At 41.9% G+C, this 24,965-nt stretch overlaps 1 protein-coding gene across 3 annotated transcripts in view; it reads right to left on the bottom strand.

Moving 5' to 3' along the window:
• Positions 1 to 2,485: 2,485 nt before the first annotated feature.
• Positions 2,486 to 24,965, bottom strand: part of ABCC4 (ATP binding cassette subfamily C member 4 (PEL blood group)) — a 147,607-nt gene continuing 125,127 nt past the window's right edge. For 2 of the 3 annotated variants that reach the window (XM_083735200.1, XM_083735199.1), the window contains exons 30-31: positions 9,490 to 9,624; positions 2,486 to 5,029 (exon numbers count right to left, since the gene is read on the bottom strand). In XM_083735200.1, the coding sequence (XP_083591326.1) occupies positions 4,922 to 5,029; positions 9,490 to 9,624 (243 nt within the window). In that variant the 3' untranslated portion in view covers positions 2,486 to 4,921. The remainder of the gene's footprint in view (positions 5,030 to 9,489; positions 9,625 to 24,965) is intronic. The other variant, XR_014563384.1, reaches the window with a different exon arrangement.

Genomic DNA, 24,965 nt, shown 5'->3' with positions numbered 1-24,965 from the left:
TACCAGTCAATGAAAGAACCCTCAGCTTTAATTCTGAGACTGATATACTGTGAAACCATCAAGGAGAAGGAAAAGAGTAATTCAGCCCGACAGAAACATTCTTCAACATATTATCATTATCATACATACATACATACAGTGGTACCTCGGGGTACAGACGCTTCAGGTTACAGACTCTGCTAACCCAGAAATAGTACCTCGGGTTAAGAACTTTGCTTCAGGGTGAGAACAGAAATCACATGGTGGCAGCGTGAGACCCCATTAGCTAAAGTGGTACCTCAGGTTAAGAACAGTTTCAGATTAAGAACGGACTTCTAGAATGAATTAAGTTCTTAACCCGAGGTACATACATATCCTGCCCACCTGGCTGGGTTTCCCCAGTCACTCTGGACCATCCAGGGGTCCTATACCTTTACATTTTGTAGGTGGAAGCATTTTAAAGAAAATAGTTTTGTTTCGTCATACCAGAGTCCAGAAAGCACTGTGTAAGCAAAATGTGTAAGATTACACATGTGTAAGCAAAATGTTCAATTACTTAAAGGCGTAATTTTCTTACACCAGTGTGACCACGTTCTGTATTCCTAACCCAGTCAAATTTGGCTTTCTGGCTCTCATTATTACAAGATGTGACTAGGCAAAAAACCACCCCAGCTGTGCTCTACACATCAAACAAAAATCCAGGTACCAGGACTATCAAAACTGGTATCAACAGCTTTTAGCCCAAGGTCTTGTATTCTGCAGTGCCATGGCAGCATTTTAGAGGAATGCCTGGTCTTGCGTTGTGCTGCAGTGCCACCACTGTAGATGGTCCAAGGGTGGTACTGCAGACCTTGAGTTGAGCAGGGAGCAAGTGGCACAAGGGCCCAATGAAGTTCCACCAGGTTGTCCAAAGCTCCGGCCTCTGGATATGCAACAGGCAAACTGAGGTGCTCCTGGATTGCTCAATCCCTGCTTGCCTTCCAACCACCAGCAACGGACACATTAAATTAAAGTTTATTGGTTTCGTCTCATGATCTGGGAGCCTTGAGTAGCCCTGAATTTCAAACATTTTGGTGATTATTACGGTCTTCCGTTACCTTTACTTACATTCAGAAACATGTCTTTTTTAACAAGGAAAAGATTTTAGATTTTACAACGAGTAATTCAAAGTACATTGGTCGTTTTCGAAATCTAAGGTATTGATCCCAGGGATGGGAGAATCTGTCATTTTTCATTTTTTGCACTTGCTCATTTTTCCAATCCACATTTCCACATCAGTTTGCTAACTTTTTTTGAAAGAAAGGAAAAAGTCCTCATGAAAATTCATCATTTCAGTGTGATTTTTTCCTAATATATATATACATACACATTTTTGACCAGCAATTTTCACTTGCAATGATTTTTTAATGCACTAAACATTTTTGCACACATCACTTAGCTGATGAACTGCATTGCAAAATTCAGATAAATGCAATTTTCAAAGGATGGCCGTGTTGCAATTTGCATATCATTTCAGATAGTGCAAATTAGGTAGGTTCACCTTTAAATTCAAACTGAATCTAATTTCTCTCCTAGTTGATCCTCAAAGGGCTCGTCAGGGACAGATATAACAAAAATGGAAAAATGTTAATCCTCTGAAGTACTTGCAAGCACGTTAGATTTCAACAGGATGTCCATGACCCTTTAAGTGCTATAATAGTGTTGAGGTGCACAGTATGGATAATTCTGGGGGTTCCAGATCAAAACTTGCCTCCTTCACTGTTCCACAGGATATCAACCCAGAGGAAAGAGCTTAAATGAGTAGCAATCAAACCAAAAGGCGAAGGAATGGCCAACACTCCTATTTAAGGAGGGTCTTCTACCTATGATAAATGCCTCTCCCAGTACACCTAATCCCTGAAGATATTTCTCGCTGGCTCAAAGAAGAGGAAGTTGGGAAAGTTTCTGTGCCAGGTACAATTTATAAAAACACCCTTCGTTTTCACACTTAGGTGTGTGTCCATGTGTTTATGATGGCAAAACTCTTAGAGAAAGTTACAGATAGGTAGCTGTGTTGGTCTGCCATAGTCAAAACAAAAAAAATTCCTTCCAGTAGCACCTTAAAGACCAACTAAGTTAGTTCTTGGTATGAGCTTTCGTGTGCATGCACACTTCTTCAGATACCTGAAGAAGTGTGTATGCACACGAAAGCTCATACCAAGAACTAACTTAGTTGGTCTTTAAGGTGCTACTGGAAGGAATTTTTTTTGTTTTTACTCTTAGAGAAAATGGGGCATATCTTACCACTTCATGATACGGGTAGGGGATGCTTCATCATAAAAAATAGCTCCACATAAAATAGCAGATATCTGTTTCTAGCCTAGCCAATCTCCTTGATATGAACAAATTTTCTATGTTCAGTCCCCACCCCCCACCCCCCAATATGGAAGAACAGTGGTACAGTGGAGACACAGATAACAATTGCAATTAAGTGTAAAAGACCTTTAAGAGAAACAAGAACACAATATGGATTTAAAATTATTGTATTTTCAAATAAGTTTGGCTTGAAATCCAGTAAGGCACAATAAATGCAAACAATGCATTGATAACTTGAACAGAGAGAATTTTCTATGTATCAACGTTGGCAAAACATTGCAATTAAATGCTTACTAAAGAGGAAAGGGAAGTTATTTTAACACGTGTGCGCTGACAGCCACACAAAATATTACAACATTCTTTTGTATAGACTTCCATCATTCAACAGATGCTTGAATAGCATCACCATGGTTGTTATTCTTTACACAAAACTTGAGCTAGGAATGTTTGGCCAATAACTGTATTTCCCATGTGTGGCTGATGACGAATATTTGCAACCCCCCCCCCACACACCAAGACCCACTGCCAATTAGCACAAATATCACAACCCCAGCGGTACTTAGCCTTACCTAGGGACTGTGCCTTCAGTCGGTGGTTGAATACAGCACCAGAAAAGTGTACATGTAACTGCTTTGTAAGACAGCAGCCTGTAACCCACTGTCAACTGGTAAGAATTCAATGTCCCTGGTGCTTCCCTATATTTCTAATTAGGTGCTAGCAGATGTGTGGTGCAAACCATCCCTACTAGTTGAGAGGCTATTACAGTGGCTGAATCCCCACTACTCTTGTCTTGGCATGGGATATTCTTTCCTGTGTCTTTTCCCCGTGCCAACCTAGGAATGTAGCCACAACACAGCCACGTAGGTGCAGAGCCGCCCTGATAATTAGACAGGGTAATGCCACTACTTTGGTGTCAGAAGCCCCCCAGGAAGCACGCCACAGCTGCACGGATTTTGGGCAAGACTGTGTCCATTTGGGGTGAGATTTCACCCCCAAATCAGCACGATCTTGCCCCAAATTGGCACTGATGGCAGCGCCACTTCTGCATCAGCAGTGGAGGGGGCAGGGCAGGTGGCGGCAGGAGTGGCAAAGCAGAACTTTCCATTTCTCCTCATGAGGTGAAACAGGACACACCATCCCTGCAATAGGTAGGATTCTTGCAGAAGGACCATACTAACATAACAACCACCATTTAAGCCCAGACTCCAACTCTTGGATGGTTCTTCCCACAATATTCCTCCATTCCAAGGATAGTTTGGGAGGAAGGTACAGAAAGCCCACTCCTGACCAGTAACTGTGAATTGGTCAGGATGACGAAATGTGCAACCTGGGAAGTCACATGAAAAGCACTGTAAGGTTTGTTAAGTAGCCGTTTTCCTTAACCCAGCTTTAGTGATATGTCTCATCATCTCCTGATTTATTGCTCTGAAAGTGTCTATTGTAGGCATATAAAGGCAAACTAGGTACTGGGGGAGTTTCTTGTATGCCTAAGCTTCTTGAAAATGAAAACTGCCAACTGTTTGTGTTGCATTTCTGTTTGGGATATCATTGCCCACTTAAAACAAGTTTAAAAGATAAGGAAGCGGAGAACTCCCCTCCAGAGAAATAACTTTGGTCTGGTATAAAATGGATGCAGCTAAGGATTTGCAAATACGCATTTGTTAGGCCAACTAGAACATCTTCATTTGCCTTCCTTCGATATGCAAAGCTAAAAAAAAATACATTCTTTATTTCCAACCTGAGAAATTTCAAAGCGGGAGGTGTCCTGCACCGGTGGTTCAAACGTATCTACAGTAGTAAACAAGCAAACAGCGTATGTATGTGTGTGCTTCATTTCTGTATAGAAGGCCTGTATGATTTGTGACCCATCGAGCCAAGTGCAGCCCACCAGATTCTTAGGAGGGCCTGTCAGGGCATGAACAGCTGGCCCACTGCGTTCTGTTTCAATGTGCTACAAATGGCGCAAGACCTTCTTTGCAGCATTTGACTACACTCTGAAACGACAGGTTCACATTTAAAGGGACTTCTGCCAGTGCAGTGATGCCACAGGCGGCCTTTGGTCAGAGCTCTAACCCTGACTGAAAGTAATGCTCATGCAGGAGAAAACTTAAGCATTGCCACAACAGCGCCATTCTTTCCAGCACAGCACCACTGTATCAAGAGCATCTCTTTGTAGCAACCTACGAATCCAGGAGATACGATCAGGAGTGAAATCTTTCTGTGCAGTACTCCTGGCATCAAGGCACTTTTATAGGAGTTGAGAAAAATCAGGATTTCCTGGGCCTCGGTTGCCCAGCATAGAATATGGCTATACATATTCTGGGGCAATCTTCTGCTGCTAATCCAACAGGATCAAGCTGTTACAAAAAGAGATTCAAAATGTACTGTCTTTTTAAAAAAAAATTGAACTGCATTATATTCAAATGCAAGGAACAGGAGTAATGCAAAACTCCCCCTCCCCCAAAATATAACAAGTAGCTATTCAGTGCAAAAACAGTCTTTTCAATTAAGAGCAATATTTGGTTTACATCGTATTAGCATTACATTCTGCTAAAAAACAAATTCCAGCACCCATAATTGCTTGGGATCATAGTGCAGTCTCAAAAAGAATTAATCCTTGTGAATCATCGGCTGATGAGTTGGTGGCTGCTTGGCCGTTTGGAATAACTTCAGGGTAATTCTTCTTAAAATAAACCTAGGGAGGAGGGGAAAGTTCTATGTTAGTTTCATAAAGCAGCTTGTTCTAAATACTGCAACGAAAGAATGCATATCAATGGGAGAAGGACACAGTTGTAATACATAGTTTTTCCTTTAAAATTAGCAAAACTGTCTTCTGCTCTTCCAACAACTTGCAGCCAAGCTGCGGTGCATCAACATACATGCCTGCTATTCCCACTCAAAGTGCTAATAATTCAGATCAACTGATAACTTTATCATTTGACATTAAACAGATAAATAAAATCCTTTTACCGGCTCAGAAATGGAGATAAATTAAAAACAGGGTGACAAAGCAGCTTCAAAATCTAGTGTCTGCACAAGGCCTTTTCATTTTCACACATAAAAATAAGCACAATGGATTTGGATGTTAATATCAAGGTTGTAATCCCTGCATTTTACAAACTATGATTGACAACCATTGAAACTTCGGGATGTACGTATGAAAGATCCCAGCGTTTAATTTGCGCCGTGGAGGAGTCATAGAGCCTTATAGAAATGTGATCTGGGGATAGGGTGCCACAATAATGAAAGGGAAAGGGAGAGCCGTAACAAAGGCTCCACCAAGCAACTTCTCTAAAATGTAAGATGATACCAAATAATAGGACAGTTCTTTGCCGAGCCTTTGAGTTCTTGAATTCTACCAATTTCTAGCTGAACTGCCAGAGATACAGGTTTCCTGATAAATGTATAATCAGAACATAAAGGAAATGAAATGCTGTCAAGTTTCACTGTTCCACAATCATCAGTTTTTAGTAGCTGTATCATATCTCTGCTCCCTGACAGATGCGTGTAACAAAATGAAATAATGTCAAGACTTGTGTGCTCTTATCGGAAAATGTGTTTGGGTGAAAAAGGACTTCAAAATGTATTTTCCCCCCAAAGAAGAATGTGAAAAGTTTTGTTTGAGCCTTTAAAACACACACAAAATATACTATCTTCCCCGCGGCTGACATGTGTCATGAGTTAGGCCTAATATTCATGCTGCCATGAAATGAGAGCATGAAACCCTAATCTTTAGTAATTTGAGTTGTTTGAGTATGTTCCAGTAAAGCTGTTAATAAATCGTTCTTTTAATTTACATAGAAAGGCCACCATCCAGTGAACGCTCTTACATGTAAGCCAATCTTTGCCAGCCTGGACCCTCCAAAGTAGAGCTGGTGAGAGTTATAGCCCAAAAAATGTTGGTGAAGGATGATTCTCATTCATTCATTCTCATTCTCTCTCTCTCTCTCTCTCTCTCTATATATATATATATATATATATATATGCAATGAACTCCTCTTGCATGTTTTGGGAATTTCATGTTCTAAGATCCAACACACCTACAACGGAAACGACTTTTGAACACCCCTGGTTGCCAATTTATTATCAGACAGGGCTCCTGTTCTTAAGAACTGTGCAGAAATTCAACAGAAGACACTTTCCTTATCACAGGTTCCCCCAATGTGATGTTTCCACAAAAAGAGTTGGCAACTCCAGTTAAAAAATACAACCTCTTGGGGTTCTGTGGGGAGAAATCCAGTGCCTAGCCTACCAAGGAGCTTTTATAATTTCAGGCTCAAATGATACAAGTAGTAGCCAGGGTCTACCAAGAGTACTGGTGTATCAGGACCACAGAGAGTACTGTTGTATGGGTTACCAGGCCCAGAGCCCAGACTCTGAGCTTTCATTTCATTTCATTTTAAAGCAAGTCACTAGCCCTCAAAGAAAGAGTATTCCAAGGTGAAATCTACAGGTCGACTACGAGATCATATGCTCCCTAGAAGTTGTTTTTTAGGGGAAGGAAACAACTAACTTGTTACTCTCCAACACCTTTTGCTGAGTAAGTTCCGAAAACCTGGGACCGAACGTGGTGCTCCCACCACTCCTTGACTCTTTGCCCCCTCCCCACTTTGTAACCACACTGTCCATAACTCCGCCCCCTCTTGCATCATTGGCTGCTGGCTGCAATGGCGTGGCAACAGCAGAAGATGCATTTTAAGATAGTATTTTAACCTAAGGTGGAAAAGTGAGCTTCCTTTAAGAATGTTAATAGTGAGACTCTGCCACATTACCCTAGGACAGAATGAAAGCAGCAGCAGCAGCAGCCTTTCAGCCCTCGCTGAAAGCATCTCAGGGTGGAAAGGAGAAGAAAAAGCATTTAGTTGAGCTAGAGTCTTAATACTGCAAGATATATGAGCGAGAGATCCCTGGCACTTCAAAGAAACGAGGATACTATGAAATAAAGATCACAACGACTACATTAAAAACACTTTTAAAAGGTGTTACTTGCAGTAGCTGAAATTCTAATCTTTGCTCAACATACCTACACAGAATCAAAGCTTTGGGAGGAACGACAGGGCTTGCCTGGTTCAGCTTTCCAAGCACTGAACCAAAAATTCAACCCAGATCCCTTTCTATACTTTCTCAATAAACCTCTGGTTGCAGCAATTTCAGAGCTTCTCCGGAAGAGCTGTTTGTTTGCTTAATGACACTATCTACTCTCCGTTCATCAAAGCCTCTTTCTTCTTTCCTCTTATTAAAAGAGGGCCATAGTTAAAGAACGGGGATCAAGGATGACCAGTTGAAACCAAGAGTTTGAAGCCATTTTAAAATAGTTCATTGTAAACCCTGGTTAGGATTAACTGCACAGATCAATTGATGTGTGTGTGTGTGTGTGTGTGTGTGTGTGTGTGTGTGTATGTGGAGAACACGATCCTGAAGCCTGCTAACTGCGGCTAAGGGCTTAGGCCCTTAAAATGTCAGTAAGTTGACATATTAAATTCTTTCGCTGCCTAAGAATTCAGGATCAGGGACCAGTGCAAGGGTGAGGGCTGTCAAACGCGGGGCTCCTTATCTTCTTCCTGCCACTGCTACCTTACTTCTCTTCTTTGCGGCATCAGTAGCAGTGCCTGATGCTTTGCTGCTGTTGCCCCGTTCCACCTCAGGCCTTGTTGTTTGAGTGGTAGCAGGACAGACAGCTTCTCTGCCACCACCCCTTCCTCCTCCCAGTCTGAGCCTTGCTCTGAAAAAGACCCATGGAGGTCCTTTTTCATAATGCAGCATTCTTGGTGAGGTGGCCTGGTCGGTGTCTGTGCCGCTAAGGTAGCTTGCAGCGGCAGTTAAAGAAGCTTAGGCCTGCTTAGATAAACCTAGGCTTCCTCCTCTATACAGTGGTACCTCACAAGACGAATGCCTCGTAAGACGAAAAACTCGCAAGACGAAAGAGTTTTTCGTTTTTTGAGTTGCTTCGCAAGACGAATTTCCCAATGGGCTTGCTTCGCAAGACAAAAACGTCTTGCGAGTTTGTCTCCTTTTTCTTAAAACCGTTAATACCCAGAGAATCCGTGCTTCGCAAGACGAAAAAACTCGCAGAACAAATTAATTTCGTCTTGCGAGGTACCACTGTATTTAAACAGCCTTTCTCAGCTTAAATGACAAACACAGAAGTGGCACAGCCCCTCTCCAACCAACCTCACTCTGAGAAAAGACTCCCTTGGCCCTTTCTCAAAGCTCATGCAGGACGAAGAGATGGGTGGGTGGGTGGGCAGCTGGCCTGCAACCCATCCAGTACACCCAATAATGTGGCAAATGGAGAGTTGGGGTAGGGCACCTATTTGATTCTCTCCTGCTCCTGCTGCATGAAAACAATTGCATCATTCCCTCTCGCCGTGGGGTCAGCCCTGACTACTGTAAATAGCCATTTACCTGGTTATCTGTGGTGAATAAAAGTGATTTACTGTTGCCAAGGTTGGGAAACATTTGTCATATTTGGAAGAGTTTATTAGCTCCCCTCCCCCACCTGCTGCCTTTTCCAGGCCAAATATTTTATATGAATGAGTACAGAAGCAGGCCAGGAAGGATTTTATTGGGCTTATGTGCAATGCAGCAAGAACAAAATATCATTAGAGATTGGAAAATGGATTCAGTGTGGAAGTGCTGTTGTTTTTGCCCAAAGAATCAGAGGAAAAACTAGTGCTTTAAAGAATACTATATATTCACATTGGATATGGAGTTTTCTTGTAGCTTGCATAGCACATGCATAAACTGCAGATTTGCTGGACAAAAAAAGGCATGGGCTCTAGGAGCACAGTGAATCTTCATTGCAACCCCGGCTTCAATTTGCAACACGGTGGTCAGGGAAAAGCACAGCGTGTCTAGGACTAGAGTATGTATTATCTTCCCCGCAGATATAAAAACAAACAATCCCAAGCATAGTTGTTGTCTGCAATGGCAGCATGTTATTTTCAGCTATGGGTATATATTATTCTAAATCCCAGTAATAAAGCCCTGAAAAACAAGCGTTTATAACTGAAAAGCCACGAGACCTTTAACTATAGTGGAGAGGATGGGGTTTTCTGAAATACTGAATGTGCTAACTTGTGAAAAGTAAATAGTTGAGACAAACTTAATTACAACATTTTAGCAGGGGTAGGGAGAGGCGGAGAAGAGCCTTACCTGTTTTGCTGTTTCCATTATGGATGCAGCTTCGGCCTTGCCCACTTGTTGAACCATCTTGTAAAACAGGCTCTCCTTTTCTTGGAGCAAAATGTACGGCTCATCATATTCTTTCAGACGTCCTGAATCCAAAACCTGATGAGTCAGCGGAAAGCAAGCCAGTTAACAACAGGTGAAGTTTGGCAACAACAAAAACAAGTACTATGATTTCACATGCGCATGAATTTTATGGCCCGAGAGCTGAATGCTCCAGATTCACTTTCAACAGGAAAAGTAAATTAGTGCTGTAAACTACTGGTGAGCAACATACCGTAACTTACCATTATTTAGTTGTTATATGTGAAGATTCTACAGTGGGAGGCTTTGAGGAAGGACTATTCTAGCCCAGAATCCTGCTCTCACAATAGCCAGAGGTGGGAAACTGGGGCTACAAGCAACTGCAATTGCAATGGCCTGCTACTGCTCATTTCCCCCCCATTTCGGCCCTAATTTTCAGGGCCATACATGTAAAATTTTTTTTTAAAAAAAATAGAGTATATACTGCAAGAGCCAAACTACTAGAAATATGTCATTAAGGCACTCATGTAGTGAAAAAAAGGGTAAAGGATCCCTGGACAGTTAAGTCCAGTCAAAGGCAACTATGGGGTTGCAGCTCTCATCTCGCTTTCAGGGCGAAGGAGCTGGTGTTTGTCCACAAACAGCTTTTCGGGTCATGTGGCCAGCATGACTAAACTGCTTCTGGCACAATGGGACACTGTGACAGAAGCCAGAGTGCACGGAAATGTCGTTTACCTTCCCACAACAGCGGTAACTATTTATCTACTTGCACTGGCGTGCTTTCAAACTGCTAGGTTGGCAGGAGCAGGGACAGAGCAACGGGAGCTCACTCTGTCACGTTGATTCGAACCGCTGACCTTCTGACTGGCAAGCCCAAGAGGCTCAGTGGTTTAGACCACAGAGCCACCCAATGGCTGACACAACAGAAATGCCAGCATCTGAAATCTTTTGACTTCCTCAATCCATTGCAGTAGACATTGGCCTACTCCTAAGTGGGCTTGGGGAGCAATCCTATACACAAGAAGCTGGCATAAAGCACCCCGGCAGTAAGTTAAGCCAGTATAAAGTTTCGCTAGTTCCAAAGTCCATTTAGGAGCAGGCCTAAACTTGGCAAAGGAAAAGTAAGCCTGTAAAACAGCGTTTGAGTTATACCACACTTCTTGCCAGCTTAGCTTATGCAGGTTTGCCAGGTCATATGTCTGAGCTGAATGTGTTTAGGAGCCAGTCTAACTCCGCTTTTCTCTTCACCGCAGGGCTTATGACAGCTTAAAATCCACCAGACTCAGCTCAGTGGTGCAAACACACCAGCATAGCCAAACTGATGTTCCTGTTTGTTGGTTTGCACTGCGCTGACCTCCCTTGTCAGTTCTTCCTCCTGGTATGCAGTGACTCCGCTGCTGGGAGGTCAGGTGAATGCCCCTTCAAATCTCTGTCCTGCTACTGGTGGGTTTTGCTCCACTAAATATGCTTTGGTCTGGAGCCTGTATCTGTGTCATTTAGCTCAATAAATATCACACAACACTGCAAATATTCTCAACCTGTATTTTTACTTCTCACCACTGTTATCTCCTGTTTAACATATACAATGATACATTATCAATGTTACATATTCATTGCAATCTTTTATTTACTACAGTTAATCATAATTAAGAGAATCTTTCTTCAGAGTTTAAGGATAATTGAATCTTTCATGTACACACAGTATTGGCACAACAATTAAGATGTCCTATAATTCGGCATTTCAATGTGCAATTTTAAAGAAGGATAGCTCTTTATTGTGTAACCACTCCCTTTGAAATGAAAGAGGGGAAAATCTAGTCTATAAATATAGGCTTCACTCTTTTCTGTGAAGAGTTATATTTGCTTGGCCCCAAACAGAGCATAAAAAGTCTCACCCCCCAGTCCATATATTTGCTTCTTTAAAAACACGGTATGAGAAAAGATTTTAGGTGGCTGTATCAGCTGTTAGTTTCTGATCTTGCCCCTTCTAAACTGTGCTTCAAGAACAGAACACCGTCCCAGACAAAAACAACTTCTAACCATCTTTTTTGTCTCATGCTAACTACATGTTCATGCAGTGCTACCTCTGACCCCCACAAAAAAGAATTTGAGATGCTGCAGGTCTTATCTACCTAGAACATGACGCAGGAAAATGGCTGTAGGTTGCTTTTGGTACTGACAACTGCTACTGATCTGGGGAGGCTCTTCTCGCTAACCTCACTTTGTTGCCTTCTTAAAACGAACATATAAGAACCAGAGCATAATAAGAACAGATTGTGCTAAAAAGTGACTATCCCCACTTGTTTTCATACATTTTGCAAAAGGAAAAGGAACAACGAATCTGTTGTCAAGTAGAGATGGGAGACTGGTGTTCACGTCTGCAGCGACACACATTTTTCACTTTGAAATATGTAACATTCCTCAATCGAATATCAGATTAGAATATTTAAATGGCATGAGGCACAACCAGAAGCCATGACAAAATGGGTCGTTTGTTTGAAATGAACAGAAAACAAATGCAGTTTCTTATTTGTCTCCATTTTTATTACTGCTCTATTATAACACCTTAGTTACAAGGATGTTAAAGTAAATAGCCAACAGTGTGCTGCAAACTTCCGCATAGAGAATTATGAATATTAAGCACATTTGCTGATATCGCTTCATTAGTTTTGCCTTCCAAATCTGAGAATCAAAAGTATCCTGTTGGGGTTGGCAAAGACTAGGAGAATAGGAGAAGGATTTAGGATTGAAACCTGTTGAAGCAGAATCCAGGGAAGACAACAGGTTTGCATAACATGTAATCCACCCAGTCAAATGCAGCCCAGCAACCATATCTCGTGTGTAAATATATACTGAATATTTTAAGAATTTCTATATAAAGACATCAAGTGGCTTCTAAGATTTGTTTCACACATGCCTCACTATCGTCATTACACCAGAAGTACAGTGCCACCATGTCACCAAAACAAAAGACTACAATCATTGCTACCCCTAACTCCAAAACGAAACCTGGAGGACTGGTGGCTGAAATATGGATACCATGATTCCACAAGTCGAACTGCCCTGAGACCCCCGGGTATAGAGCAGTATATAAATTCAATAAATAATAATAAACAATCCAGCATAGCTGGTGTTCTGAGTTGCCTACTGTTAGTTTTTCAGAAACCGTGATCTGCCAATTTCTCATTCTCCACTCCAAATGTTTGGCAACCCCCTCCCTCAATTTCACAGACCCACTCAAGCAGGCGTGTTCCCTGGTGGGCTTGATTTGGCTTGACAGATCACAAGTTATGCAGGTTCAGAATGAGCAGCACTGAAGAGCTGGGATGGAGCTGCAAAGATAAATAATCCTGCTCATCCCCCTCTTGAATTTCCCATGGCACCACCCACATGTCCTTCGGCTTTCTCCCTGGCTACTTGGGTTAGAAATTTGCTTTCAAATATAACCAAAAGAAAAGACACATAAGGTGCTTAATTCTGCAGCAGCTCCCATGTTTATGCAGGCACGCCACAAAAAACGCAGGATACAAAATCTGGCAATAGGCGCGCACACAGATGCACCGAAATGAGACAAGGGACCAGGCAGCTGCCAGGGTTGTTGTTTTATCTAAGGGACCTGCGACCTGCTTGATCCCCACCCCGTTTCAGAGTCCCCAGCTTACTTGGAATTTAATTAATTTCCCAACCATGTTTCAATTGATCGTCTGCAGCAGCAGGGAAAAGCAGTGGTGAAAAGATCAGGTGTGATTTCACGAAGACTGCAAATGTTCCAGCCGCTGGGCTGCCAGAGTTTTGTGGAATGAAATGGTTAAAGGGAAGGGGGTGTGGGGAAGCCAAAAAAAGCAGCCTCTTGTGCGATTATGTTATATTTCAGAATAGCACCTGATGTCAAGTCGCAGATGTCAAAGTAGGGCCTAGGGCAAGGGATAGGCGCTTCTATTCCAACGAACGCATATATAAATTATAATCAAAACCAAATACTTTGGCCAAGTTTCTGACATTCCTGCTCAGGCTGAGAACTCTAGGAGATGAACCCAGAGGAACAAAGGTGTGGGGGGGGGGGGAGTGAAAAGAGCGGCAGAATCCAACCCTGAACTATGTGTACTTTAGTGTTGTCATCAAAATTACAGCCAGATTGAGGAGAGAGCTCTTCCTACAGAACATGACAACTTAATTTTTTACTCCAGACAGTGCCACAGAATGCAACTGCTACATTCGTCTTCATAACCCAGACAGACTCAGAGTCACTGCAAGACAAGACAGGAATAACCCAAAAGGAGAGGGAGGCAGTAATATTCCAGCATAGAACCTGAGCTCAGGAGAACATGATTTGAGTACCAGATTTCATATAAATTAATTGGTGTGACCTTTTCTTCGCTCCCACTATTCCTACAGAGGTATCGATTGTGCTGTTCACATGGCTTCAGGTATGCTCCAAACCTGAACAGATGAGTTCTGAATGTTTAACCAGCTCTCAGGATGCTGTCCTAGCCTCCTGCTACTGCCCCCTTTTATATTTTCCTGGTTTCACGATTCCTCCTAGCCATTTAAAAATCCAAAGAATTCCAGAATGCAACCATTTCTTTAATTAAGCAGAAACAAAAAACAAACAACCACACATAAAAATCAAAAATCAAATTCTCCAATCATGTTTTATTAACATTGGTGATATCATAGAATTGTAGAATTGGAAGGGACCCTAACAATCATCTAGTCCAGGGGTAGTCAATCTTTTTATACCTACTGCCCACTAATGCATCTTTCTTGATGGTAAAATTTCCTTACCACCCCCCAGTGCTCGATGGAAGGAAGATTCAGCTTGTGCCATAGAACCCCCTACCACCCACCTAGAATCCTGAAACGCCCACTGGTGGGCAGTAGGGACCAGGTTGACAATCCCTGATCTAGTCCAACACCCTGCAATACAAAAATATACAGCTGTCCTATATGGGGACTGAACCTGCAACCTTGCCATTTCAGCACCACGCTCTAACCAACTGAGCTATCTCAACTGGGTTTTCTTCCCTTTGAAAGTCATGATATTGGGTTTTGCTCAAGAGCTTGTGGTTGGCATCTGTCCGTCTCAAGAGACAATGGAGTGCACCTCAAGGGATGAAACCAAACCGCTAGGGCAGCGGTTCTCAACCTGTGGGTCCCCAGATGTTCTTGGACTACAACTCCCATCATCCCTGAGCTCTGGCCTTGCTAGCTAGGGGTGATGGGAGTTGTAGTTCAACAACATCTGGGGACCCACAGGTTGAGAAAGGCTGCGCTAGAGAATCACAGCGCCTGCTATGGCTGGAGAGACTAATAACTCATATGTAACTGCTCTCTCCTGTGTTGTTTTTGCTGCATTAGCAGCACCAAAGTGACCTCTCCGAGGGGTGCATGGGATATTGGGAAGGGTAGTACCTCTGGTGGAGAACATGTTGTGCTCCTTCTATGGTAGTCTGCCCACCTTTGTTTTTATGAACTCTCGCCTGTGGCTCCTAGAAGCTGTCAGCATGTGACAGTTGCCACGCCCTGGGAAATAGCTTTGATTGGCTGGCTAAACCAGGTGAGGGTAGCTGATGGGTCTCAAACGCTCAATGAGTTAGGGACTTCCCCTGCATGCAAAGACAGACTCTGGTGGATTGAGCAGACGAGACCAATGGTGGGTCAAATGGTCAAGATGGTGGTTACTGCAAGTGTTGTAGAGGGAAATGGGAGGCAGATGGGACTCATCCAGGAGAAGGAAAACTCTGGTCCTAAACCTCCAGTGCCTTGTACCTATATTCATTTGTCGGGAAAGTTTTCACGAGTAAACTCTTAGGGAAAATCCGTACCTGCTACCTTGCAGGACAACTCTGAGAGAAGTGAAAGCTAAGAAGGAGACCCCATGCAAATCTGGAATGGAGTCCTTAAAACGGTTGAATGGATGGTTTTGATGGATGGTTTTGATGGATGGTTTTGATGGATGTAATAATGGAATACTGAATGGTTGAGTTTATGTAAAATATGCAGGGATTTATGGTATGCAAAACGAACCATGGAAAGAGAAGGGAAGTCATTGATATCTTAAGGATGTTTAAATGAGTATTCAAAATTGTAAAACAGATAATTAAATAAAAATTACACACACACACACACACACACACACACACTGGAACTAATCAGAGTTGTAATCCAAATCATGTGCAGGACACAGGCCTGATCTAATGCTAACACTCTTACTAAAGTACATACTAACCCTACTTTTTTTTACAATGCTCAATAGGAACGTCGGTATGTAAAGGGTTCCCTGAAGGTAGAACATTTAAAAACTACTGCCTTGAAGAATAACTATGCTATTCCAAAATTCCACCGCTCAACTAAATTTGCATAACTAAACTCCCCACATGCTGTTTAGCAGTAAGAATTGCCAAGGAGAACACAAATCATAATAAGCCACAATTATGCCTAAAGCTGTAACACACCTGGGTATTTTGTTTACCTGGTAAAGTGTTGGGGAAAGATTAATGTAGTTTGAACAGGGAAAAAGCGCTTGCAAGATGACCTACAAAGCCAAACATAGATTCACCACACACATTATTTCCTTCTAGCCACTAGATGGTATCAGAGCAAATATCCCTTGAGCTGAAAATTCAGAAGTTAACAGTATTTAAGGAATGTAAAGCACATCTAAGGCGTGTATCTCACACTACCTATTAATGAATCATGTATACAAGACTTAACAATGTAGTGAAACTCCAAAGTCCACAATAAAATCACAATAAAAGGAGAAACTTTTATTTCAGCAGCAATGGGACTGCACCTATTGCTTAATAGGGTCACAAAACTGAGACATACAGCAGGGGTCAAATTATTCCACTAGTGTATTCCAAAAGCCTGGTAGAAAAGATAGGGTTTTACTTGGCTTCTAAAACTGGAAAGAAATGCTACCTAGTGGGTGTATTTGGGAAATGTAATCCCAAATTGTGGCACTTCCACAAAGGCACCTTTGATTGAATCAGAGGCTTACTTGGCATAGACTCCGAGTGGCACCTGATGGAATAGATGGAGGATCAGAAAAGCCATTGCCCAGGCCATTTTATCACTTTATAGAGAGTGATTAATCTAGCACCTAAAACAGAGTCTGGAAATCAGACAGATGGCCAATGCAACTGGTCCGAAATCAAAGTAAAACCAGCCCTCCGGTCTTCTCTCAGTAGTAATTCAACTGCAATATCTGTAGCTTCCAAACTGTTTATTCCATGGGAATCCCTGCCTCGAATGCAATAATGTCATCATTCTGCAATGAGGTCTGTGGTCTCCAGGAAGATTTGCAGCTGGAATATTAGAACAATACGGATCCACTCCGGATCATACACACTTCAGATAGTGTGACAGTGCCCAGGACAGTGCCCTAGCAAGCCTGCCTTCCCCAAATTAAAATGAATCAAGCAGCCAACTTATCAGCAACAGTTGAATGTTTAAAATAACCTTTGTAAAAAATATATATATATCCATAATCTTTTCTTTTGGGAATTATAGGGACAGAACTACCTAAACTGTATAGAAACTTATTCATATATGTGACTACAGCAGAAAAAATGTTACTTGCCCCAAACTGGAAAGAAGCTTAAGTCCCAGCAAAGGAAGAATGGATACAAAAACGTATGGAATATGCAGAAATGGCGAAACGTACCGGAAGAATAAGGAATCAAGATAACAAATCTTTTTAAAAGAATGGAAATGGTTTATTAAATATTTACAGATAAATTATAAACGGATAAAAACATTGGCAGGATTATTGTAACAACCTGCAGTTTTATAAGAGTATATTTTTAAGGAGATGAAAAAATTAAGTTAATTTGGATGTGCAAGAAGATATTAGAAACAAATTTAAGGAACTGCAGAAAGAGGGGGAAGGAAGTCAAGTTTTGAAATGTCAAAATGATTGTAAAATTAGTGAAATGTATAAAATTAGTGAAATGTATAAACTGGAAAAAGTATAAATAAATAAAAAAGTGGTAGCAGAAAAAGAACAATAAGTATCCACTCCTGATCATATACACTTAGATAGAGGGACAGTGAAATAGTGGGACAAGCAATCCTGCCTTCCCCAAATTAAAATGAACCAAGCAGTTAAGTTATCAGCAACAGTGGAATGTAGGAACCTGTCATGACCACTGGTCCATCAAGCTCACTACTGTCTACACTGACTGGCAGAGGTTCTCCAGGATTACTGGCAGAGGCCCTATCTGAAGACGTCATGGATTGAACGAGGGACCTTTTGCATGCAAATCAGATGCTCCACGACTGAGCTATGGCCGTTCCCCAGTGGGCAAAGTCTGAGCATCCCAGATTACCAGCTGGCTTCCACCCGCTCCACATCTCCTGGAAAGGAGATGTGAGTTCCCAGCACAATTACAGGTTTTAAGAACCATCAGAAAGGGCATCCAGTAGGCCTACTGTTCATCAATCAGTGGAGCGGCGATAAGAGTGGGAAAACCTGGACTTGTAAAAAGGTAAAGGAGTATTGGGAAATAATTCATAATGAATTGAAGAAAATGTTTGAAAGTACTTTAACAAAACAACAACAACAGAGTCCTTTTTGTTGGGGACAATTCAGACAGAAATCCCCAGGTGTCATAAAAGGGTTATTTAAGTATGCCACTACTGTGTCCTATGTTTCATTAGCCGAAAAATGGAAACGAGCGAGGTCCCAACTAAAGAAGAATGGCAGCTTAAACTGATAAGAATATGCACAGCTTGCAGACGTAACATATAGAAAAAGAGAACAAGAAGAACATACGTTTAGAGAAGACTGGAAAATGTTTACTGAATATATGGGGGGAAATTGTGTACACTTGAAAATGTTGGCAGCATTGAGATAAATTCAACAGTATAAATAGGTTTTGATGGATGTAATAATGGCTTAGCTTATGTAAAATATGCAGGGATTTATGATATGCAAAATGAACCATGGAAAGCGAAGAAGGGAAGTCATTGATATTTTAAGGATGCTTAAATGAGTATTCTAAATTGTAAAAGAGAAAATTTAAGAAAAATTATATTAAAAAAAAGACTGGGAAAACTTGAGAGGATGACTCCAACGGTGATATTTGATATAGATTTCCCTTTTTGCAGATAACGGATACTTGAATCTCTGGATTGCAGGTGGTGCAACTGTAAAATCGAATTTTCAAAACTCTTATTTTTTAGAGCAAATGGGGGGCGGGGCAGGGGAAACACGAGGGACAACGGAGAGACCATGGCTTAGTGGTGGCCAACGTGCTTTGCAGTCAGAAGGTTCCAAGTTCAATTCCTGTATATAAGAAAGACTCCTGTCTTAAACTCTGGAAAGTGGCTGTTGAAAATACTAAGCAAGGTGGACCACAGGTTTGACTGCATATAAGGCAGCTGTTTATGTTTCTCAAAGATAGTACTGGCCTCAACAAACAAATAATACTGCGGCTTTTTTCACATGCTTTTGCACAAGCAATGTGGAATGTTAACATTCTAATCTGAAAACCTGCCTACTCTACTGGTTTTGTAAACTAGTTTCAGAACAATGCATTGTCTTGATGAGGTGAGACAGAATATCAGATAATCTATGTAAATAGTTCCAGGAACTCTTCTTAGAAGATGGTGATTATCTAAACCCACGCCAGTTAGGACTCAGGTGACATTTTGGCAGAGACCGTTTTAGCAGCCCTGGAAAAAGATCTATGATGTGCACCCTACATTCCAGTGTTTTATTTTTGGGTGGAAATATTTCTGTTTTGTAAGTAAGCACATTGGTAACAATGAATGAATGTTGACGACAAGTTAAATATTAAGCGAACCTGGCAGTTTCTAAGGGTTGCTTTGTTTTTGTTTTCTTTACTAAATACAAGCAAAATAAGCATCAGAAAGTCTCCTAATGTCAACTGAAAGTTTTCCAAAGCAAATTGTCTTATGCAAACTACCCAGTTCAAAATTTTCTAGAAAACCCACATCACCGGACCACAATTAGACAAGGGGAATATGACCTCACTTTTACTTCTAGACATTTTAACGGTTAGGGAAGAAAATTGACTATCAAGTCTTTCCAGATCGTAAGATAAAGTTGAGGCTGGGAGTAGTTCCATAGCAGTTCCACTCCTGTCTACATCTAATCTGATTTGGCCACGATAAGGAAATTTTGTCCATGATTATTTTCCACCTCATCATTTCAACACGTTGCAAAATTTAATAATTCCAAAATACAGAAGTGCTTTAACTTATGTAAGATTAAATATACTGCCTTCAGCTGTACTTGAGGGTCAATTTCAAAACATCCCGCTGGAAAAATGGTTATGTCCATGTGGAGATGGCAGTACTGAATCAGTAGCTCATGTGCTTCTAGCTTGCACTCTTTATAAAGACTTGAGGAGTGAAGTCCTCTACTACTATCAATACCAGGTCGATCAACCATTGGTACTGTGTCCTTCCTTTTAGCAGATCAAGATGATCGGGTGACAGGAAAAACTGCATACTGTAGGTGTGATGGGATGAGCTGCTTGTGCGTAAAAGCTTGATCCCTCTGGGGTTTGGCTGGTCAGCCAACCTGAGTCTCTAACGGAGCCCCCAAAGCATGACTCCGTCAGTCGCTGGTAGAATCCGACAGTGGGCGTCTACGGAACTTACTCCAACATAAAAGCTGTTTGACGGACATGCGCCTCCTGGACTCTCTGCGTGACAGCTTCCGGCGAGGGGTGGGGGTTGCTAAAGGGGGTTTTGTTACCTCCTCACTGTTCTCACTAGAAGTATCCCAGAGCCTCTCCCCCGATTCCCTTTCCGCTGGAACTCCTGCTCTCCCCCTACTGGTTCCTTCTTCTGCTGTAGAGTCTCTCCTATTCTCCTGGAGCCTCTCCACCACCTGTCCCTCCGATGGCAGTTCCCTGACAGTAGGCAAGTTTTTACCTCTATCTTCAGTACATTTTATTTTATTGCTATGGCTAGTGGTTGATGCAAATAAAGATTCTTCTGATTCCTGCCTACATCAGTGCCAGAAGGTGAGTTCTATCTGATAGGCTTTGAACTTTGAGATACTGTATGATTCGATGTTTTATCCATTTGGTGGCAAGGGAGAGGGACGGTGTAAAATTCTGGAGTGTGGTGTCATGACAATATTTAACACTATTTTTAAAATGTTTTCATTAAACTCCTGAGTAGAGGTGAAAATCTTGAGCGAATGAGAAAACACAGAAACTGAAGCTCAACCCAGGCAAGACAGAGATGTTGCAAACAGCTCAAATTGCAGATGGCAGGGTAGTCTACTCAGTATGAAATCAATATAACAGAAGATTTAGTGAGACATGTGTAATATTTTGTAGGATTTTTTAACTGAAAGGAGAGATAAGTTGTTCCCCATGTTGCAGAGGCTTGACCGGCAATGTGAAATACATAAGTAACTGCGATGTGAAATGACAGAATGACAATACATCTAGTGGGTCAATGCTAGCACTTCTAGACTTAACCATGACAGGATTTCTATCATGTTACATGTGTTAATTGGCTTACCAATCCCACAATGTCTATACTGCCTACAACTGTTCTTGTGAATTACCTCTATTACATACATAGTTATGCCTGGCTTTACTTTTCTACATTTTGTTTAGCTCTGCACCTGACTTCCAACCAACCACGCAAATATACTTGACAACTTAGGCTCCCTGATGAAGTGGACTATAGTCCCCAAAACTCATAATAACTCTAGCCTTTAAGATGCCGCAACACTGTTGTTGTTTTTTCAGCAAGAGACTTCAAAGGTTTTTGCTATGGTAATAAAGAATAAGATTTATAGGACATTGGCTCAATCAAGCTAATATTTTCTCTACTCAATTAACTTTTATCAGATAACTTATATTGCTATCTGTCATTTACTGGTTTGCCTTTAATAAAAGTACCAAGCCTTCTCCATTACACAACAATTTGTTTTCACAGGTTTCTATGTGCAGGCTATCCCTCCATCTTTTGCCTTTTCTCGATTTTTTCCTCTTTTTTTTAATGTCACATACCACAAATGTCAATTCAAAAGCATCAATTGATTGATGCTTTTGAATTATGGTGCTGGAGGAGACTCTTGAGAGTCCCATGGACTGCAAGAAGATCTAACTTATCTATTCTGAAGGAAATCAGCCCTGAGTGCTCACTGGAAGGACAGATCGTGAAGCTGAGGCTCCAATACTTTGGCCACCTCATGAGAAGAGAAGACTCCCTGGAAAAGACCCTGATGTTGGGAAAGATGGAGGGCACAAGGAGAAGGGGACAACAGAAGACGAGATGGTTGGATAGTGTCCTCGAAGCTACCAGCATGAGTTTAACCAAACTGAGAGAGGCAGTGGAAGACAGAAGTGCCTGGCATGCTCTGGTCCATGGGGTCACGAAGAGTCGGTCACGACTAAACGACTAAACAACAACTAACCACAAAATTCTTCACAAAAACTGGTCTACAGCTATTGTGGCTCCAGCTGGGGGAGCAATGACCCACCTAAGGTATTGTCATGGACTGGTTGGATGCAGAAGAGTGGTGAAAAGGCACCAACTGGGGAATGCCCAAGGGAAGAAGGCTCAGAGCCCAGGGGTTGGTGGTGGGACAATAATGGGGAGAAGAAGGTGCAGACTGGGAGGAGGGGTCAGAAGCAGAAGAGGTAACAGAGCTTAATGAGTGGGGGGGAGTCCGTGGCAGAGAGAAGTCCGGACTCAGTGGCAGAAGCTGAAGCAGGAGAGGAGAGAAGCCAAGAGGCAGAAATGAATGTGGCTTTTGAAGAGGCATAGGTGTCTCCCCATCCTGCTGCTACAAGCTCCCCTCCTTACTGGTTTCCCAGAAACAGGAGCGGCATGAAGAGAGCAGAGTATAAGTTAGCTTCACGTAGGTGCAGTCTCAGATTGCTTGGGGGAAACCTTGGAGAGGAGGAGACTTAGGCAACTGTGGAGAGACGGGGACCTTCAGTCTCTGCAACTGCTTCATGGGGGCAAGACCTGCCGGAGATGGTTTGCTGTGCTTGTTCGGCCTGACACTCTGTGCAGATCCTGGATTTGCCAATAAAGCTCAGTGTGGTCTCCTGATGGCTCACTCCTGTCAGGTGTGCACATGCACTTTAAAGCACATTTGAAACACATTGTCCTCTCAAAGAATTCTGGGTACTGTAGTTTACCCCTCAGAGTTATGATTCCCAGGAACACAGTGGGGTATTCATCATCATCATCAACAACAACAACCAAACTACAGTGCCCAGAATTATTTGCGGGGAGGGGAAATGTGTTTCAAATGTGCTTTAAAAGTACTGGGGCATGCACAGGTGTAGATCAGTGGTCCTCCTTTGCGTCTATTGACTAAATCAATTTAAAACTTGGCTGGCAATCTCACACATTAAATTTCCAACAACGAGGAGAAGGTGTGAGCATTACCAATTAGGTGCCTTGTTCTCGTGAAGACAGACTCATTCCGGGCGTCCCACTGAAACTCTGAGCCTGACTCTTTCGGGAGATCTTTTAGTGGTGCCAATTTGTCTGTGAGGTGTGGCTTTGACTTGGCAAGGCAAATGATCAATCCTAATACATTTCCCAGCTCAGCTGAAATCTTGACAGTGCCTCCTTCGGAAATTGCCACTGAATTTCTAGGTCAAGCTCAAAGCCTACAGAGGCTGTTTTATGTTTTCCCATAACTAGTAATCTCACAAATTGTGTGTGTGTATATATATGTATATGCCATATATACATCATCTTATATACATCTACTTATCTTTAACTTTTGTTGCCACGTAATCTAAAGTATGGCATTAAACTAGCATATTAGAGAATATTAGAACAATTTTCATTGTTACAGTGGGATACCTTGACGGTCAGACCTACCCGGTCTCTTCTAACTGTGGATTTGCTAGGTCATGGGTAGGCAAACTAAGGCCCGGGGGCCGGATCTGGCCCAATCGCCTTCTAAATCCGGCCTGCAGATGGTTCGGGAATCAGTGTGTTTTTACATGAGTAGAATGTGTCCTTTTATTCAAAATGTATCTCTGGGTTATTTGTGGGGCCTGCCTGCATTTGAAATGCATCTCTGGGTTATTTGTGGGGTCTGCCTGGTGTTTTTACATGAGTAGAATGTGTGCTTTTATTTAAAATGCATCTCTGGGTTATTTGTGGGGCATAGGAATTCATTCATATTTTTTTTTCAAAATATAGTCCGCCTCCCACAAGGTCTAAGGGACAGTGGACCGGCCCCCTGCTGAAAATGTTTGCTGACCCCTGTGCTATGTCTACAATTATTTCTCTACCTGACAGGGGTGTCGTGCAGCTTAATTACTTAAGATTTACAACAAGCTGTAAGATTCCCAGATGAAAGGTACTGTATAAGAGCAAAAAAAAAAAAAAAAAAAAAAAGGTATTACTCATTGGTGTGATCGTCTTAGGACAGTATCACCTTACACAATAGAGATTCTCTCAATGATTCTGAGCTGTTTGAAGTTTGATAAGCATATTTATAATTAAAAGAAAGATATTGTGGAGATACTCTCCTCAGGGCGTCGCTGGGATTGCGAAACCAGAAGTATGGCTTTGGAGAAGAGAATAAGCTAGAATTAAACAGCTCCTAAGGCCAATTCTGTCTGCAGTTGTGTAAAGCACATTATTTTCTTCCTTTTGTTCTCTGAGGAGGCTCCTCTCATTAGGTAAAATAAAACCTGATGAAAAATGAAGGTGAGTTGTCACCCTGATTCAAGCTTTAATCACCACACTAACATACTATAATCAACTTTATGCCATTTGCTGATGGCCTTTTCAAAGGGTTTCTCTTTCGCCCCTCTCAGACTAAGGGGGGAAATTTTAACAACTGCACCTATTTAACTAAAAGGTGCACGTAAAGGACTTCTGTTTCTTCTCGTCAATTTAATGCGACCCTGCTTTTCTTGAAGAACACTTTATTATATCTGTAGTCTTCCCAGGCTTTATTTTCTCACGTTCGTTTGGGTTTTTTTTTAATGTAGAAGATCATATACAATTTCTTTCCTTTTAAAAACAAGACTTTACATAGGGAACTTTTAATATTATAATATTGACTGTGTCCGTACATTTGTGTATAAAATGAATTATAATGACAGTGGAATGTTGCTAGGTGTGAAACCATAGTTCTGTCTGCTAGAAAAAGGTATGTTTGGCAAGAGATGCCCCCCCCCCGCCTGATGTGCTTGCCAAACCCAACCCCTTTGCCAACCCCCTTGTCCCACACCTGACAGCCATAGATGTCATAGTGTGGATGGATGATGTGACAGCATAAAGCATTAATTACACACACCCACACCCCACAAAAGGTATAAGACCTTCGGAGGGCTGTGTGTGTATATATATATGCATGCACACAGCCCTCAGAAGCAAAGAACTATGTTAACAGGTCGTCACAGATGTTATTTGTATCACGCAAGGTTAGATTACACTAA

This window comes from Podarcis gaigeae (genome assembly GCF_964106915.1).
Source record: "Podarcis gaigeae genome assembly, chromosome: 4".
Taxonomy (NCBI): domain Eukaryota; kingdom Metazoa; phylum Chordata; class Lepidosauria; order Squamata; family Lacertidae; genus Podarcis; species Podarcis gaigeae.
Note: the sequence above shows the minus strand (reverse complement) of the source record. Positions and strands in the feature narration are given on the sequence as shown.